The sequence below is a fragment of the Salvelinus fontinalis genome, chromosome 20, assembly GCF_029448725.1.
Source record: "Salvelinus fontinalis isolate EN_2023a chromosome 20, ASM2944872v1, whole genome shotgun sequence".
Taxonomy (NCBI): Eukaryota; Metazoa; Chordata; class Actinopteri; order Salmoniformes; family Salmonidae; genus Salvelinus; species Salvelinus fontinalis.
The window spans coordinates 24,481,162-24,501,103 of record NC_074684.1 but is presented as its reverse complement, the minus strand read 5'-3'; the positions used below and the strand labels follow the sequence as shown (position 1 = coordinate 24,501,103).

The window sequence follows — 19,942 nt, the reverse complement described above, 5'->3', positions numbered from 1 at the left end:
GGGGATTGGAAATGATGCAGACAATGACATTGATAGAAGCTACAAACTATTATGCAATATTAAATAAATAGTAATATATTTATTTAACCCTAACCCTTTTCCTAACCTTAACCTCAGTCTCCTAACCTGCCACACTATTTTACTTAACCTGCCATGTTAGTTATCCTAACCTGAGACGTTAGTAATTCTAACCTGCCAGGCTAATTATCTTAACATGCTATGTAAACAAATCAAGGCTGCGTTCAGTACGTTTTTACGTTCTGGAACACACAGGTACAGACACATGCATAAGCACACACACATACATTGTAATATTGTTGTATAATGGTATTAGACATGTTGTATTGTAGATATGTAGTGGTGTAATAATATTATATGATGTACTGTTTTATCTTTTGTTTTATGTGTGATGTAAGTGCCTTAATGTGATTGGACCCCAGGAAGAGTAGCTGCTGTAGTGGGGATACCGAATAAATACAAATACAATTAAACAGAAATGGTGCTGTACTGTACAGTTGAAAAACTGTGTTGAGTATCGGGTTGAGTATCGCGGTCAGCATGGCCACTGCCCATTAAATACGTTACTCGTTACTTCAAGCCACACCTACCAAACCAGAACTAACGTACCTCAGTCTGTTCAAGAACGTACAATAACGTTTTGTGGAACCGTGTAGTCCAGTACAAACCGTTCCGCAACGCAGCAAAAGTTCAAGCGAACTGAATGCACCTCATCTATGTCGAGTAACCGTCAGTCGCCATAACACTGGAATTGACCAACTGCAGGTATCAATGGGCGTTTACTGGTATGAGGGAACACCCATACCAAGAAACGCCTGGAATTTCGGTCTGCAATTACACCATATTCACCAGGTGAATGAGACATAAAGGTAACAAGGAAACACTGGTACGCGGTGAGTTGGCCTCCGGCAATAAATCATTTTATTTTACTGCTAGTCAGTGTGTGTTCCTGTGCACTAAATTGTATTCCAGTCCAAAGACCAGGTTTGACAAGTGTTTGGGGAATGAGTCAAACTTTCTAGGATCCAATTCATGATGTGAAAAATTCATTCGAACCGCATTGGAATATGAGCGCAAAAATATAACTTTTACATTTTATTTGATCACAAAATGATTTAGTGCGATTAACCCGGGAGTCTTCACAATGGAAATTCGAGAGAAGTGTTTTTTGTGTTGTCAGACTGTTTTCCCGTGTTTTAATAAACCACGGTCAGATTCAGAGTCGGCGACTGAAAAGAGAGAAATCGTGGTGATTAAAAATGATCACACCCAGGGTCCCAAAAACAGGGCTTTGCCACCTATACCCCTTGAGAAACCGGGATACGTTTATATCGCTCTCTATGATTATACCGCCCGAACGGAGGAGGACTTGAGCTTCAATGCTGGGGACAAGTTAGAAGCTTTGGATAAAAGTGCTGGCGATTGGTGGTACGCAAAAGCGCTCAGTGGAATTTCAGCTGCCAAGAAGGGTTACATTCCAGCCAATTATGTGGCACCTGTGGAGAGTCTGGACGCTGAGCCGTAAGTAGCCTACATTCACAAAATGATGCACTGGATGAATTGTTCTGTTGAAATGCTTGACATACTGTAGTAGGCTACACTAGACTAGAACAGCAACCGGTAAAGTTTGAAGAATAACGGTTTTTCTATAGCTTCATTCAAAGATGTGAAGAGCACTGAATATGCTACAGAAAAGTACATTGTATCATTCTTCAGTTATACAGTAGGGTAGCCTATTCAAATTCAGTCGACATCACTAAATCATCTTTACTTATTATGGATATTGGGTTACTTGTTGCCAGAATAAAAGCAGTATTGGCATAGACTCCCACACAGACTTGATGCATGTTCCAAAGGTGCTTATTTAGCCTTGATCCCACTGATCACTTTACCATATCTTTTTTGAAGGGGACACTATCTTACACACTTCTGTTGTGGTTCTTTGATTAACCACCATAACTGACCTGTTATCCCTTAAACAACTGGACCATTCCCAGATGGATTTGGCAAATATTTGCATACATTCACAGTTTATGAGAATGAGCATGTTCTAGAATCTAGATAGCCTTGGTACATTCTGGTGTGTTTATTATTCCAATTGAAAGAATTGCTAAGGCCAGAGTTGTGGAATATGATGAGTCACAATGTTGGTGGATTTATGGATTAATGTCTGTGCTTTATGGATTCATATAATCTAGTTTTAGGCGAGGCCTCAGATTTGGGTGACTACTCCTTAACAAACACATGATACACGACTAACCAGCTCTTGACAGGCTACAGTAATGTAATTGTTTTGAAAATGGTAAAGCACAAGTTTGGTTTAATGCAGGCCTACTTTGGATATTGTGAACAGATTTGGTCAATAGGCAAATGCCACGCTATTGGTGCCGTTGCATGTGTGTAGACCTAAGTGAGAGGTCAAACTGGGTAATGATTGTCAATGACCAGGAAGTACAATGGATTAGTTAATAATTCCCCAGATCACAGAGGAAAATGCAGATGTAAAATGCAGAGGTCCAAACCTAAAAATATGAATTGTACATGTAGCTGTTTCATACTGTGTTTACAACCGTGTGTAGCATCAAAACACCATACAACACGTACAATACGTACTGGCTAAATATAGAAAGAAACTGGTTTAGCAAGGCAATTGCACTTGGCATGACCGAGAGTAAAACGTCACTTTGTCGAAACCAAACACTCTGGGTTTCTTGGTCAAGGTGAATGTTTTGGTGACACTTTGGAATCATAGAGCAGGTACCATTCATAACTAAATTAGCTTTTCAAGAGGAAAATAATTTGGCTTACCATACCCTATTTATCAATGCCTTTTTGAGACTAAATGTTTCTTATGGAAATTAGGTGTCCATCTTCTGAACGACGTCAGTACTCTTGGCTGTGACTCACCAATGTTGTCGTCTTATCCTGTTGATCTTCCCAATGAAACTGCTTTCCGTTCAGCTGCAGTCACGTTTTTCCAAATTTTCTTTTTTTTCACACTGACTGGAAAAATCTTGAGGGTTTTGTCTTGGTAATTAGGAGTAGTTTCCCTGAAGTATCACAGAGTGGCTCATATACACTGTATGTAATCTGATTAACTTGATTAGCGGATGTGTAGAGTACGGTACCAATGCAGCTTTAAAAAAATCTCAATCTCAAATCTCAATAATTTCAGGGTAACAATTAAGTGCCTTACTGTGATGTGTTTTCTATTAATTGTAAAAAAAAATAACAGTGCAATTTCTCAAGGAAGATTTTTACTAGGACTGTCTGGTATTGGTCAGAGTGGGGAGGGGAAAACTAGATGTTATTGGCAGAGGATTGGAGCTTTTTCTTATTGATTTATTAACTCATTTACCGCCTGGTGATTTTTAAAGTGTATTTTTTTTTAATTGATCCTTTATTTAACTAGGCAAGTCAGTTAAGAACAAATTCTTATTTACAATGACAACCCACTGACAGATTTATTTTACCATGTCAGCTCAGGGATTCAATCCAGCAACCTTTTGGTTACTGGCCCAACGCTCTAACCACTAGGCTACCTGCCACCCCCAGTTTTGGCTGAAACAGGCTGACATTTCAAGCTGCCTCTTCAAACAGGTCTTACACCAGAAATAGCATAATCATCAATTTCGCAGTAATATTCCAACCTCCATAGTGTAGAGATGTATATGAAAACCAGAGTTTTGACAGGACAGGGCCTTTTAAGCTTATTGATTACATCCACATTGGCCATTTAATTTTTATAGGATTTATATAATATTCAATAAATGTAGTATGTTACATCCCATTTTGACCAAACCATTGTCTAACAATGATTTAGACATGAGGAATCCAAAGAAATGGTCAAAAGCCTCCCACAGACCCTCCACATCCAAGGCAATGGCACCTAATATTAGCATGTTCATGAATCACACTACCTGTTCAAATCATCCTAAAGTATCTAAAACTTGATTGTGTAACTCAATGATGTTACTTATAGATGATCTGGATATGAAGCGTGTCAATGCTAATATACAGTGGGGCAAAAAAGTATTTAGTCAGCCACCAATTGTGCAAGTTCTCCCACTTAAAAAGATGAGAGGCCTGTAATTTTCATCATAGGTACACTTCAACTATGACAGACAAAATGAGGAAAGAAAATCCAGAAAATCACATTGTAGGATTTTTAATGAATTTATTTGCAAATTATGGTGGAAAATAAGTATTTGGTCACCTACAAACAAGCAAGATTTATGGCTCTCACAGACCTGTAACTTCTTCTTTAAGAGGCTCCTCTGTCCTCCACTCGTTACCTGTATTAATGGCACCTGTTTGAACTTGTTATCAGTATAAAAGACACCTGTCCACAACCTTAAACAGTCACACTCCAAACTCCACTATGGCCAAGACCAAAGAGCTGTCAAAGGACACCAGAAACAAAATTGTAGACCTGCACCAGGCTGGGAAGACTGAATCTGCAATAGGTAAGCAGCTTGGTTTGAAGAAATCAACTGTCGGAGCAATTATTAGGAAATGGAAAACATACAAGACCACTGATAATCTCCCTCGATCTGGGGCTCCACGCAAGATCTCACCCCGTGGGGTCAAAATGATCACAAGAACGGTGAGCTAAAATCCCAGAACCACACGGGGGGACCTAGAGAATGACCTGCAGAGAGCTGGGACCAAAGTAACAAAGCCTACCATCAGTAACGCACTACGCCGCCAGGGACTCAAATCCTGCAGTGCCAGACGTGTCCCCCTGCTTAAGCCAGTACATGTCCAGGCCCATCTGAAGTTTGCTGGAGAGCATTTGGATGATCCAGAAAAAGATTGGGAGAATGTCATATGGTGAGATTAAACCAAAATATAACTTTTTGGTAAACTGAACTCGTCGTGTTTGGAGGACAAAGAATGCTGAGTTGCATCCAAAGAACACCATACCTACTGTGAAGCATGGGGGTGGAAACATCATGCTTTGGGGCTGTTTTTCTGCAAAGGGACCAGGACGACTGATCCGTGTAAAGGAAAGAATGAATGGGGCCATGTATAGTGAGATTACAAAAAAAATTTGGGAGAATTTGTGGTATCCAATCGCTAGTAATTACTATCTTGTCTCATCGCTAGAACTCCCGTACGGGCTCGGGAGAGACGAAGGTCGAAAGCCATGCGTCTTCCGAAGCACAACCCAACCAAGCCGCACTGCTTCTTAACACAGCGCGCCTCCATCCTGGAAGCCAGCCGCACCAATGTGTCGGAGGAAACACCGTGCACCTGGCCCCCTTGGTTAGCGCGCACTGCGCCCGGCCCGCCACATGAGTCGCTGGAGCTCGATGAGACAAGGATATCCCTACCGGCCAAACCCTCCCTAACCCGGACGACGCTAGGCCAATTGTGCGTCACCCCACGGACCTCCCGGTCGCGGCCGGCTGCGACAGAGCCTGGGCGCGAAACCAGAGACTCTGGTGGCGCAGCTAGCACTGCGATGCAGTGCCCTAGACCACTGCGCCACCCGGGAGGCCCCTGTATCGTGAGATTTTGAGTGAAAACCTCCCTCCATCAGCAAGGGCATTGAAGATGAAACGTGGCTGGGTCTTTCAGCATGACAATGATCCCAAACACACCGCCCGGGCAACGGAGTGGCTTCGTAAGAAGCATTTCAAGGTCCTGGAGTGGCCTAGCCAGTCTCCAGATCTCAACCCCATAGAAAATCTTTGGAGGGAGTTAAGTCCGTGTTGCCCAGCAACAGCCCCAAAACATCACTGCTCTAAAGGAGATCTGCATGGAGGAATGGGCCAAAATACCAGCAACAGTGTGTGAGAACCTTGTGAAGACTTACAGAAAACGTTTGACCTCTGTCATTGCCAACAAAGGGTATATAACAAAGTATTGAGAGACACTTTTGTTATTGACCAAATACTTACTTTCCACCATAATTTGCAAATAAATTCATTAAAAATCCTACAATGTGATTTTCTGGATTTTTTTTTCTCATTTTGTCTGTCATAGATGAAGTGTACCTATGATGAAAATGACAGGCCTCTCTCATATTTTTACGTGGGAGAACTTGCACAATTGGTGGCTGACTAAATACTTTTTTGCCCCACTGTAGGTGTCAGGTTAACAACCACGGCATGGGTTGCTGTCATACTTTGATGCTGCTGTTGAGTTGTTTCTTCCTGTTCTGGTATACAGATGGTACTTTGCAGACACCAAGAGACTGGATGCTGAGAAGCTGCTTCTGTCAGAGGGGAACCAGCATGGGGCCTTCCTCATCAGACACTGTGAGACTCAGAAAGGAGAGCTCTCACTCTCAGGTAAATCTCAGCCTCATGTTCTTGAACATTTCGCATCTGCAAGAGACTACAGGTGAAACCTGTATACTACCATAGATGTACATAGATCAGTATACTTACAATGCTGGTATTGGGTTTAGAATGACTTTGTAATGTCTGTATTTTTTCTGACTTAGCTTTATTGTTCAGGAATGCATTTTATGGTTTTATTGTGGTCAATCTATTTCTGTTACTGGTATGAGGACGGAACTCGATGCACAAAAAACACAAGTCGTTTCCTCATTCCTGAACATCCCCAATTTGTTCTGTGTAAATCACCGTTTCTCATAGTCCACTGAAGTGATTGAAGGTTCAAGGTCTTAAAGTAAACAAACGTATACCTCTGCTCTCAAAGAGACTGATAACATCACCTAGGACCACATGAGTCTGGCTGGCCATTCCCTGTCAGTCTGACAGAAAAAGTCCCTTGGTTATACATTAACAGTTGGCTGTAAACTTAGTCTCTGCAGAAGCAATAATGGCATAGCAACCCGATTACAGGAAAGTACAATTCTGTTGCTATCAGCCTCTACTGTACATGTTTATAATTTGACATTTGATGGTCCAACATTTCTCACTACAGTGCCTTCAGAAAGTATTCATACCCCTTGACTTATTCCACATTTAATTGTTACAGCCTGAATTCAACATTTATTAAATCGTTTTTTTCTTATACAATAAACCATAATGACAAAGTGAAAACATGTTTTAGGATTTTTATTTGTTTAATTTTATTTTTTTAACATTTATTGAAAATGAAATACAGAAATATCACATTTTACATTATTATTCACACCCCTGAGTCAATACTTTGTAGAAGCACCTTTGGCAGCGATTACATTTGCCCATTAATCTTTTAAAAACTCTTCAAGCTCTGTCAAATTGGTTGTTGATCATTGCTAGACAACCATTTTCAGGTCTTGCCATAGATTTTCAAGTAGATGTAAGTCAAAACTAACTCGGCCACTCAGAAACATTCACTGTCTTCTTGGTGAGCAGCTCGTGTAGATTTGGCCTTGTGTTTTAGGTTATTGTCCTGCTGAAAGGTGAGATCATCTATCCAGTGTCTGGTGGAAAGCAGACTGACGTAGGTTGTCCTCTAGGATTTTGTCTGTGTTTAGCTCCTTTCTGTTTATTTTTTTTATCTGGAAAAATTACCCAGGCCTTAACGTGTACAAGCACACTCATAACATGATGCAGTCACCACTATGCTTGAAAATAAGGAGAGGTACTCAGTAATGTGTTGTATTGGATTTGCTGCAAACATAACACTTTGTATTCAGGACCAAAAGTTAATTGCTGTGCCACATTTGTTGCAGTATTACTTTAGTACCTTGTTGCAAACAGGATGCATGTTTTAGAATATTTTTATTCTGTACAGGCTTCCTTTTCACTGTCAATTATGTTACTATTGTGAAGTAACTACAATGTTGTTGATCCATCCTCCGTTTTCTGCTATCACAGCCTTTCATTTCTAACTGTTTTAAAGTCACCATTTACCCCATTGTGAAATCACTGAGTGGTTTCCTTCCTCTCCGGCAACCTGAGTTGGGAAGGATGTGTGGATCTGTATATATTTTTTTCTACCAATGGGTGCCGTTCTTTGAGGCATTGAAAAACCTCCTTGGTCTTCGTGGTTGAATCTGTGTTTGAAATTCAGTGCTGGACTGAGGGACATTACAGATAATTTTATGTGTGGAGTACAGAGATGAGGTAGTCAATCAACACTTATTGCACACAGTGAGCCCATGCAACTTATGTGACTTGTTAAGCAAATTTTTACTCCTGAACTTACTTAGGTTTACTATATCAAAGGGGTTGAATACTTGGACTAAACATTTCAGCTTTTAATTTGTATTTTTTTATTTTTATATAAGTATAATTCCACTTTGACATTATGGGGTATTGTTTGTAGGCCTTTGACCCCCAAAAATCTAAACTTAATCCATTTTAAATTCAGGCTGTAACACAACAATGTGAAAAAAGTGAATGTGTGTGAATGATGAAAATGCCTGAGTTTTGGCCAGGTACAGCAGACTAACGATACGTATATATTTTATACAGATTGATGCTTGGAGTCAAAGTATCTATGTAATATCGTCCAAAAATATTGCAATTTTTTCCCCACCTCACTATTTATAATGGTACATTAATCATGTAATGTTTGAATGTCTAAACAAAATGCATAAGTTCAGTCAAATCACCCAAAATAGGGTTTTTAATGTGGTCAGCCCAGGGTTAAGTCATTTATGTCATAACGGCCATGTATTGTACACAGATTTCAATATGATAGTTTCCCCATTCATTTACAATTCTGCACAGATTAGCATGACCATAGTTGATTTTACTGTCATCGTTCTCTCGTTTCAGTATTGTGCACTTATGCTTTTGGATGTATCTTTCAGTATTGGACAGGGGCAAAGTGAAGCACTACAAATTAAGGAAGTTGGACACTGGAGGCTACTATGTGTCAAGATCTAGGAGCTTTCTGACCCTGAGGGAGTTAGTGGAACACTATTCCAAACTGGAGGATGGTCTCTGTGTGTGTTTGCTTGAACCATGTAAAAAGGTATTTACTTTCTTTTAACTATCATGTGACTGTGATTTAAGCACATTTGTTTAGCAACCGTTTTGATCTGAATTCATGAACCAAAAGCCTGTAAGCCTGGCAAATTTGCTAAAGATATCTAGTTGACAGAAACACCGTTCAGGTATTGGGGCTAATGCATTACCCTGATCATTTTCAGTGTCAACCATGTACACTTACTTGCCAGTTTATTATGTACACCAATCTAGTACTGGGTCGGACCCCCCTTTGCCTCCAGAACAGCCTGATTTCTCCAGGCATTCTACAAGGTGTCAGAAACATTCCACAGGAATGTTGGTTCATGCTGAACTGACGGCATCACACCATTGCTGTAGATTAGTGGTACATTCATGCTGCGAACGCCACGTTCCTTTTCATCCCAAAGATGCTTTATTGGGTTGAGGTCTGTGGGCTGCACAGGCCACTCAAGTAAACTGAACTCGCTTTCATGTTCCATGCGATATTTTTCCACTCAATTGTCCAGTGTTGGTGTTCACGTGCCCACTGGAGCCGGTTTTCTTGTTTTTACCTGATAGTAGTAAAGCCCCGTGTGGTCGTCTGTTGCAATAGCCCACCTGTGACAAGGATCAATGAGTTGTGCAGAACGACATCTTGGAATGCACATCACTCTTGTACTGCTGCTTTATTTGTCTGTTTGTGGATGTTTTTTGTTTGTCGCACAATTCTCGGTAAACCCCTAAACACTGGGGCGCGGAAATCCCAGGAGGGCAGCCATCTTTGAGATACTGGATCCGGCCCGCCTGGCACCGACGATCATATCACACTCAGTCGCTTAGGTCATTCGTTTAGCCTATTTCTAACGTCCTATCGAACAGTAACTGAATGCCTGTCTGACTGCTTTATATAGCAGGCCACGTGACTCAGTCAGTAGGAGCGATCCATTTTCGTGAATGGGATGGCATACCAAATAAACTGGCCGATGAGTGGTTAGCGCCATCAACCGTTCACAAAGGACAATAGAACAACAGTGATGTGGTTTCACTGAAATATAGAGAGGACAGTTTGTCAGGTCTGTTCTGACTCTTCTTATGGTATTAATGTTGCATCTCTCTCCTGTCAGACGGAGGCTCCTCAAACCCACGGTCTGTCCTACAACACAGCCGACCACTGGGAGATTGACCGGTCGTCTGTCAAACTGCTGAATAAACTAGGCGCTGGACAATTTGGAGAAGTCTATGAAGGCATCTGGAACGACACCACTTCAGTAGCAGTGAAGACCCTGAAACATGGTAAAATGCCTGTTTTGCACGAACACTGGATTCAAACCCAGAAAATCACTTTATTTCAAATCCATGATTATCTTCTATTTTATTTATACACTGCTCAAAAAAATAAAAGGAACACTAAAATAACACATCCTAGATCTGAATGAATGAAATATTCTTATTAAATACTTTTTTCTTTACATAGTTGAATGTGCTGACAACAAAATCACACAAATTATCAATGGAAATCAAATTTATCAACCCATGGATGTCTGGATTTGGAGTCACACTCAAAATTAAAGTGGAAAACCACACTACAGGCTGATCCAACTTCATTGTAATGTCCTTAAAACAAGTCAAAATGAGGCTCAGTAGTGTGTGTGGCCTCCACGTGCCTGTATGACCTCCCTACAACGCCTGGGCATGCTCCTGATGAGGTGGCGGATGGTCTCCTGAGGGATCTCCTCCCAGACCTGGACTAAAGCATCCGCCAACTCCTGGACAGTCTGTGGTGCAACGTGGCTTTGGTGGATGGAGCGAGACATGATGTCCCAGATGTGCTCAATTGGATTCAGGTCTGGGGAACGGGCGGGCCAGTCCATAGCATCAATGCCTTCCTCTTGCAGGAACTGCTGACACACTCCAGCCACATGAGGTCTAGCATTGTCTTGCATTAGGAGGAACCCAGGGCCAACCGCACCAGCATATGGTCTCACAAGGGGTCTGAGGATCTCATCTCGGTACCTAATGGCAGTCAGGCTACCTCTGGCGAGCACATGGAGGGCTGTGTGGCCCCCCAAAGAAATGCCATCCCACACCATGACTGACCCACCGCCAAACCGGTCATGCTGGAGGATGTTGCCGGCAGCAGAACGTTCTCCACGGCGTCTCCAGACTCCTTCACGTCTGTCACATATGCTCAGTGTGAACCTGCTTTCATCTGTGAAGAGCACAGAGCGGCAGTGGCGAATTTGCCAATCTTGGTGTTCTCTGGCAAATGCCAAACGTCCTGCACGGTGTTGGGCTGTAAGCACAACCCCCACGTGTGAACGTCGGGCCCTCATACCACCCTCATGGAGTCTGTTTCTGACCGTTTGAGCAGACACATGCACATTTGTGGCCTGCTGGAGGTAATTTTGCAGGGCTCTGGCAGTGCTACTCCTGATCCTCCTTGCACAAAGGTGGAGGTAGCGGTCCTGCTGCTGGGTTGTTTCCCTCCTACGGCCTCCTCCACGTCTCCTGATGTACTGGCCTGTCTCCTAGTAGCGCCTCCATGCTCTGGACACTATGCTGACAGACACAGCAAACCTTCTTGCCACAGCTCGCATTGATGTGCCATCCTGGATGAGCTGCACTACCTGAGCCACTTGTGTGGGTTGTAGACTCCGTCTCATGCTACCGCTAGAGTGAAAGCACCGCCAGCATTCAAAAGTGACCAAAACATCAGCCAGGAAGCATAGGAACTGAGAAGTGGTCTGTGGTCACCACCTGCAGAACCACTCCTTTATTGGGGGTGTCTTGCTAATTGCCTATAATTTCCACCTTTTGTCTATTCCATTTGCACAACAGTATGTGAAATTTATGGTCAATCAGTGTTGCTTCCTAAGTGGACAGTTTGATTTCACAGAAGTGTGATTGATTTGGAGTTACATTGTGTTGTTTAAGTGTTCCCTTAATTTTTTTGAGCAGTGTATGTATATATGTGTATATATGTATATATCTCTAACATTCAAAAGTGTGGGGTCACTTAGAACTGTCCTTGTTTATGAAAGAAAAGCAACAAAAAAAATTCATTTTAAAATGCTAATCGATCATTAGAAAAAAAAAATATTCTAATGATCAATTAGCCTTTTAAAATTATTAACTTGTATTAGCTAACACAACGTGCCATTGGAACACAGGAGTGATGGTTGCTGATGATGGGCCTCTGTACGCCTATGTAGATATTCCATTAAAAAATCTGCAGTTTGCAGCTACAATAGTCATTTACATCATTAACAATGTCTACACTGTATTTCTGATAAATTTGATGTTATTTTAATGGACATAAAATTTACTTTTCTTTCAAAAACAAGGACATTTCTAAGAGACCCCACACTTTTGAACTGTAGTGTGTGTTTGTGTATAGATAGATAGATCTATCTTATTCATACATGCATACATACAGTGCCTTCAGAAAATATTCAGACCCCTTTACTTTTTCCACATTTTGTTAGGGTATAGCATTGTTCTAAAATGATGAAAAAAACCAACTATTTAATCAAATCTAAGGTAAGATCAAATTGCAGCCGGTGTTACTGTGCAGTACAACTCATGTACATGTTTTTCTCCTAGGCTCCATGGACGCTAAGGACTTCCTACAGGAGGCCCAGATCATGAAGAAACTGCGGCACCCCAAACTGATCCAGCTCTACGCTGTGTGTACGGTGGAGGAACCCATCTACATCATCACAGAGCTCATGAAGAATGGCAGTCTGCTGGACTACCTTCAGAGTAAGAACACTGTTATATTGCATTATAACCTACCCACGTACAAGCCCACCGCACCTTCCTTTTTAACGGGATGTTTAGATTAGAACACCATCTCAATGTGCCTACTGTAGCAAGAGTTTAAATAAGGTGCAGAAGTTGAACTTGTATGATATGTGTTATGGGGAAGTGAAGTGATACTTCAGGATTTTGGCAATGTTTTTTAATAAAACATTTTTTATTTATTTCAATGTGGCCCTTTATCTACTTCTCCAGAGTCAGATGAGCTTGTGGATACATAAAAATGGTATCTGCGTTTTGAAGGAAGTTTCTAACTAGCATTAGTGCAATGACTGGAAGTCTATGGGTATCTGCTAGCATACTAGTAAATAGCGCAATAACTGGAAGTCTATGGGTATCTGTAGTTAGCATTGGCTCACAAAACTACCTCTAACGTCCTTCATAATTGACACCAGAGACGTACAAATCCTGAATTATCCCTTTAAGCTCCATGACCCTCATGACATGTGTCCGTGACCACAGCACCATGTCTGGCTGACGTGTGCCATGCTATGGACTAGCAACACGTGTAAAATGTGAGGGAGATAATCCAAGCAACCTGCTTTGTGCCATCTCCTCTCCTTTAGCTATGCTACACCACAAAATGCTGATCTTTGTGGTTTAGCATGATCGTGATTGTAATGGTGTTTAACACTTGCTACTGGGGCGGCAGGTAGCTTAGTGGTTAGTGTTGGACTAGTAACCGAAAGGTTGCAAGATCGAATCCCCGAGCTGACAAGGTAAATATCTGTCATTCTGCCCCTGAGCAAGGCAGCTAACCCACTGTTCCCCGGGTGCCGATGATGTCGATTATGGCAGCCCCCCCCCCCCGCATCGCTGATTCAGAGGCGTTGTGTTAAATGCGGAGACACATTTCAGTTGACTGCATTCAGTTGTACAACTGACTAGGTATCCCCATTTCCCTTACATAATCACGTGCATTTCATCTTTGCTCTAAATGAGTGCATTGAATTCCATCTATATTTACCAGTTGCATTGCTAGATTATCTGATGTTGTCCACTCGCATGACAGATGCTGTGCCATTGCGTGAAAGATGCAGTAACATTGCCTGTCAGAGTGATGGTCCCCCTTTTGAGGCGGTCATGTGAAATTGATGTTGGTGGCCCTGAGACCGTCTGCATTGCATCCCCCATATTTCACCAGAGTCTTGCGCACACACATTCAACCATTTACTAACTCATTTTTGGGGGAATCGCATGGTCATACTTTTGCATACACACTCCGTTACGTTGAATATTTGTTTGTTATTCAAGTGAAAAACATCTATACATAGTACTATACATATTTACGATAGTACTCATCTTAATGAGATGCTTGTTTTTCTCCTCCTGGTCCTTTCCTTCCCTCTGTTAAAAAGACAAATGCTATTGCAACCTCTTTGCAATAAGGAATTGAGACCAAAAGCTCAAGAGAAGATTCAAGTGTTTAATACCAAGGGTACAGTCAGCTGAGTGCATACATTTTGAAAGATCACAACACATTTTATACTCTCCCTTGTAGGCATCACCTCTCCAGCTATACATTTTATGACCCCTGTGAGTTTCCCTCTGGCTCCCCTGTGGAATGTCCATGGTCCTCTCTTTGTTTAGCCAGAATCACACCCTGTCCATCTTCTGTTCTGGGCATGACCCTGCTCTCTGATCATGGGCAATTTCCTCTTATCTGATTAGGTCTTTTTAAAATGTATTCTAAATTCGCATACACACAGTTCCATGGCCTAAACTCCATTCATACTCACAGTAATCATTCATTACACAGGATACAAACTAACTACAGTTTAACTTAAAACATGTTACATTTTGACAGAATCCAACACCTCTTCCTCCAAGAACATGGGTATGATGCTTGGTGTCTCGGAACAAATAGAGATGGCTGCTCAGGTGGCTTCTGGCATGGCCTACCTGGAGCAGCAGAACTACATCCACAGAGACCTGGCGGCACGCAACGTTTTGGTGGGAGAGAACAACGTCTGCAAGGTGGCTGACTTCGGACTCGCCAGAGTCTTCATGGTGGGTATCTCTTTATTTTTCTAAGAAAAACAAGGAGGGACTTGACTGTTTGGTCTTGAGTAACACCTTAGTGCTGAAAGGTTGACAGTCTCAATTTCTTTCTTTTGAAGACATGACACCAAACTGTAGTAAGTCCACGACAATGATTAATTCTACTCTTTAAAGCCCATTGAAGATTTTTTTTGTTTTGTTGCCACTTTAGATGGAGAGTGAGAATGTGTATGAAGCCAAAGAGGGCACTAAGTTTCCTGTGAAATGGACCGCCCCTGAAGCCATCCATGGCAACAAGTTCACCATCAAGTCTGACGTGTGGTCCTTCGGCATTCTGCTGTATGAGATCATGACCTTCGGTCAGATGCCCTATGCAAGTAAGACCTATTCATAATAACATGTTCATCTCTTTGGTAGGAAAGCTTATCAAATCAGTCAGTGTTAATCCTGTAATTTACTACCATGGAATGTTGTGAGAGGATGCCTCTGCATGCCCTCTGGTTAACAGTTAAAAATGTATCTGGCACCTGTTCATCACCTGGTACAACTTGCATGCAACCTGCCATTGCAGTTGATTGTCCAGAGAGTGTTTCCAGCCTAGACGGATCCAACATGTACTGGAACAGTACTAGTGTATGTTTTTGCATATCCTAGGTTTCATTGTGTTACTATGTGACATCAGTATCATAATAATTATCCCTTCTGTTACTGTTCCAGCCATGACCAACTACCAGGTGGTCCAACGTGTGCCCACGGGTTACAGGATGCCCTGCCCACCAAACTGTCCCAAGGTGATGTATGAGATCATGTCTGACTGCTGGAAGGACAATGAGAACGACAGACCCACCTTCGAAACCCTGCAGTGGAAGCTGGAGGACTTCTTTGACCTGGATGTGACCTCTTACGATGACGCCAACCGTTACTAGTACTGTACGGTGTTGTATTGAGTGTCCAATGATGCTCTCCTCATACTCGCAGCAAGAGTCAGCAGAGGAAAGTACAGTATTTCCACTGTCACAGGTAATATAATCATATGCCTAAGATAAATGGCATTTCATTCTCCCAACAGTTAATATCTAGAATGCAGGTGCTATTGATTTTAGCATAGTTGAACCGTCCACTTCCTGATCACATTATGGTTGGATATGTATTTGTTAGGATTATATTATGAGGTCGAACACGTGTGACCACAAACGGTTTGATGAGAAAATATTATATGTGGATGTTTTATTTGGCTGCTTGTGTATAGTTGTCGTGACTACGATGGGGAATCCTCTATTGTAACTGTTTGACACTCCCGCTAGTTTTGATTTGTTTGCCAATTTAATGCACTTTTTAAGTGGGTTTTACTGAGAGTGGCTTCTCATATCCAGCTAAACTCACTAGACACACTTGACAAAGTCAAAACCCTGCCCATGGCCCGGTCGGGCTTCCATAACAGCCGCTGTTCTCAGGTGAGCCTGATGGAACTATCAAGCCGGGCGAACCGGTTCTGTGTTCACTGCATAGCAGTCATTCTTCCACTACACTGGTTGGCTGCCAAGGATTTATCAGGAGTCTCCTGTAAGAATGTGCTTGAGTCATGTTCACTAAGAAGCATTTGTTTTATCTACGTCTCTGAAGCATAGTGAGTGATCTGTTATCTCTGAGCACTTATCAATACACATACCATAGGAATGAGAGGATAATGTAGTTAGAATATGTTCACATAAATTGTAGATTTGATTCTGACTGGACAGAATTGGATTTGAATTGGATTAAACCTTATTGTGCAGTCACCAATGTCTATTGATGTCATAGTGGGGATACTGTTATTATTCTGCAATAGGACCTGGAATTGAATAACCGGAAAGTCTGCTTGCTCACCACACCTCAGTGACCATGTTGATTTGAGTTATGAATTGGTATTTTATGGCTCACTGACTGAAAGTAAGTTTTTACACTGGACTTGTTTGTTGAGACTGGAATTGTACAAGTGCTTGTTGATTATGGCTTGTTCTGATCATTTTGTGCAATGTTTTTAAAACATTTGAACAATGTCTAATAATTGGTCGTAACCTGTCAGTGTACACTTGATCAGAAAAATGAAATTGTTTCTTTAATTTTGTTCATTGTAAGATTAATTGAATGTTTAATGCATAAGAATCATTTAAATTGAGCTATTTCATTTTTTCATGACATTGATAATTAAAACTAATCTGGGGTGAGTCTACGTAATACTATTACTAAACGGTAGCATCATTGTGTGCCATCCCTTGTTCTGAATAGCTTTATTTTGTTAATAATCATTTAGAATTATTTAACACATGTTGCCAAATGATTTGGTCAAGGTGTCTGGACACCGAATCCTCTGTGATATTTTCTGTTGTCTAATAAATTGTTTTGAAGTTATAATCCAAAGCGATGGTCATTTCTATCTGATTCCTGAAGTGTAATTTACCATACTGGCCACATGATGGTGCTAACATTCTCCTAGTGCTTACAATAACTCTGCCTTGCTGTGATGTGAAATAAGTTTTAAATATGGCACATCTAGTTATTTGATAACCTATCTATAACTAAACCAAGCCATTTAAAGGATACTAAATAGCTCTCCATAATATAACAGGGTTCCAGTAGTCCTAAATATTGAATAGGTTTCCCCAGTGTTCATGCTGAAATCACAGTTTGTATTAATTTGATCAAAACGGTCACCTGTGTGTGTGTGTGTGTGTGTTCCCTGCATACAAAATAAGGGCTGCTGGAAGCCTCATAAATGCTCTGTGCATTCCAAATGGCACCTTATACCCTATATAGTGTACAGGCTCTGGTCAAAAGTATTGCACTATATAGGGGATATGGTGCCATTTGGGACTCAGATGCTGTCATTGCCACATTGACCCCAGTAGCCTCTGACTCCTCATGAATATCCTATTCCATAGATTGCATTTGTAAATCTAAGAATGTATGATATCCATGTTATGATATCATATAGTTACAGCAGGTGGGGGATATATACAGTTGAAGTCAGAAGTTTACATACACTTTAGCCAAATACATTTAAACTCAGTTTTTCACAATTCCTGACATTTAATCCTAGTAAAAATTCCCTGTCTTAGTTCAGTTAGGATCACCACTTTCTTTTAAGAATGTGAAATGTCAGAATAATAGAGATTTATTTCAGCTTTTATTTCTTTCATCACATTCCCAGTGGGTAAGAAGTTTTCATACACTCACTCAGTATTTGGTAGCATTGCCTTTAAATTGTGTAACTTGGGTCAAACGTTTCGGGTAAAAAACCATAGTCTGGCTTTTTTATGGAGGTTTGGAGCAGTGGCTTCTTCCTTGCTGAGGGACCTTTCAGGTTATGTCGATATAGGACTTGTTTTACTATGGAAATAGATACTTTTGTACCTGTTTCCTCCAGCATCTTCACAAGGTCCTTTTGCTGTTGTTCTGGGATTGATTTGCACTTTTCGCATCAAAGTACGTTCATCTCTAGGATACAGAACGTGTCTCCTTCCTGAGCGGTATGATGGCTGTGTGGTCCCATGGTGTTTATACTTGCGTACTATTGTTTGTACAGATGAACATGTAGATGTATGTTAACAACATTCTAAAGATTGATTCAGTACATCGTTTGCCATGTTTCTACTGACAGTAACGGAACGTTTGGACATTTCGTCACGTTATAGTGGTCGCGCTTTGAGACTTTGGTTAGGGTATTTGGTAAACAATTCGAAAGTAGCTAATTTGACATAAATAACGGACATGAACGAACAAATCAAGCATTTATTTTGGACCTGGGATTCCTAGGACTGCATTCCGATGAATTCATCAAAGGTAAGGAAACATTTATCATGTATTTTCTGGTTTTCTTTTGAGTCCAACATGGTGGCTAATTTGGCTAATCATCTGAGCTCCGTCTCAGATTATTGTGCAACGGATGTGAAATGGCTAGCTAGTTAGCGGGTGCGCGCTAGTAGCATTTCAATCAGTTACGTCACTTGCTCTGAGACTTAAGTAGGTTTTCCCCTTGCTCTGCGAGGGCCGCGGCCTTTGTGGAGCGATGGGTAACGACCGTGCTTCGTGGGCGACCGTTGTTGATGTGTGCAGAGGTTCCCTGGTTCGCGCCCGGGTCGGGGCGAGGGGACGACGTAAAGTTAAACTGTTACAATTGCATGGTTTATATTTCCGTAAAGTTTTTTTGGAATCTGACACAGCGGTTGCATTAAGGAGAGGTATATCTATAATTCTATGTCTATTACTTGTATTATCATTTATATTTATGTTGAGTATTTATGTTGAAACGATGTGGCTATGCAAAGCCTCAATGTAAACTCAGATTTTTTTATGTAAATATGAACTTAATCAAACAAAACATGCATGTATTGTGTAACATGAAGTCCTATGAGTGTCATCTGATGAAAATAATCGAAGGTTAGTGATTAATTTTATCTCTATTCTGGTTTTTGTGAAAGCTATCTTTAGCTGGAAAAAATGGCTGTGGTTATTGTGGTTTTGTGGTGACCTAACATAATCGTTTGTTGTGCATTCGCTGAAAAGCCTATTTGAAATCGGACACGTTGGTGGGATTAACAACAAGATTACCTTTAAAATAATATAAGACACATGAATGTCTGAGGAATTTTAATTATGAGATTTCTGTTTTTTGAATTTGGCGCCCTGCACTTCGACTGGCTGTTGTCATATCGATCCCGTCAACGGGACTGCAGCCATAAGAAGTTAGTTAGCCCTCTCCTGTACTCCCTGTTCACCCGTGTCTGCATGGCCATGCACGCCTCCAACTCATCAAGTTTGCAGACAACACTACAGTGGTAGGCTTGATTACCAACAACGACGAGACGGCCTACAGGGAAGAGGTGAGGGCCCTCGGAGTGTGGTGTCAGGAAAATAACCTCACACTCAACATCAACAAAACAAAGGATATGATCTTGGAAACAACAGAGGGAGCAGCCCCCTATCCACATCGACGGGACAGTAGTGGAGAAGGTGGAAAGTTCCTCGACGTACACATCACGGACAAACTGAAATGGTCCACCCACACAGACAGCGTGGTGATGAAGGCGCAATAGCGCCTCCTCAACCTCAGGAGGCTGAAGAAATTTAGCTTGTCACCAAAAACACTCACAAAATTTTACAGATGCACAATCAAGAGCATCCTGTCGGATTGTATCACCGCCTGGTACGGCAACTGCTCCGCCCACAACCGTAAGGCTCTCCAGAGGGTAGTGAGGTCTGCA

The 19,942-nt window shown here is 41.5% G+C and overlaps 1 protein-coding gene across 1 annotated transcript; it reads left to right on the top strand.

The window, feature by feature from the left end:
• The first annotated feature begins 666 nt into the window (after positions 1 to 666).
• LOC129817559 (tyrosine-protein kinase SRK2-like) lies at positions 667 to 17,093 on the top strand. The gene is made up of 8 exons (XM_055872940.1): positions 667 to 1,539; positions 6,196 to 6,317; positions 8,741 to 8,904; positions 10,004 to 10,172; positions 12,483 to 12,641; positions 14,506 to 14,708; positions 14,911 to 15,076; positions 15,417 to 17,093. Exons 1-8 carry the CDS (start codon positions 1,163 to 1,165, stop codon positions 15,623 to 15,625), a joined length of 1,569 nt encoding a protein of 522 aa, XP_055728915.1. The 5' UTR covers positions 667 to 1,162; the 3' UTR covers positions 15,626 to 17,093.
• The last annotated feature ends 2,849 nt before the right edge of the window (positions 17,094 to 19,942 follow it).

Coding starts and splice junctions, on each gene's coding strand:
- LOC129817559 (XM_055872940.1), top strand. CDS start 1,163: ATGGAAATTCGAGAGAAGTGTTTTTTGTGTTGTCAGACTGTTTTCCCG. Junction 6,318..8,740: donor AGGAGAGCTCTCACTCTCAG/GTAAATCTCAGC, acceptor TGTATCTTTCAG/TATTGGACAGGGGCAAAGTG. Junction 8,905..10,003: donor TGCTTGAACCATGTAAAAAG/GTATTTACTTTC, acceptor CTCTCCTGTCAG/ACGGAGGCTCCTCAAACCCA.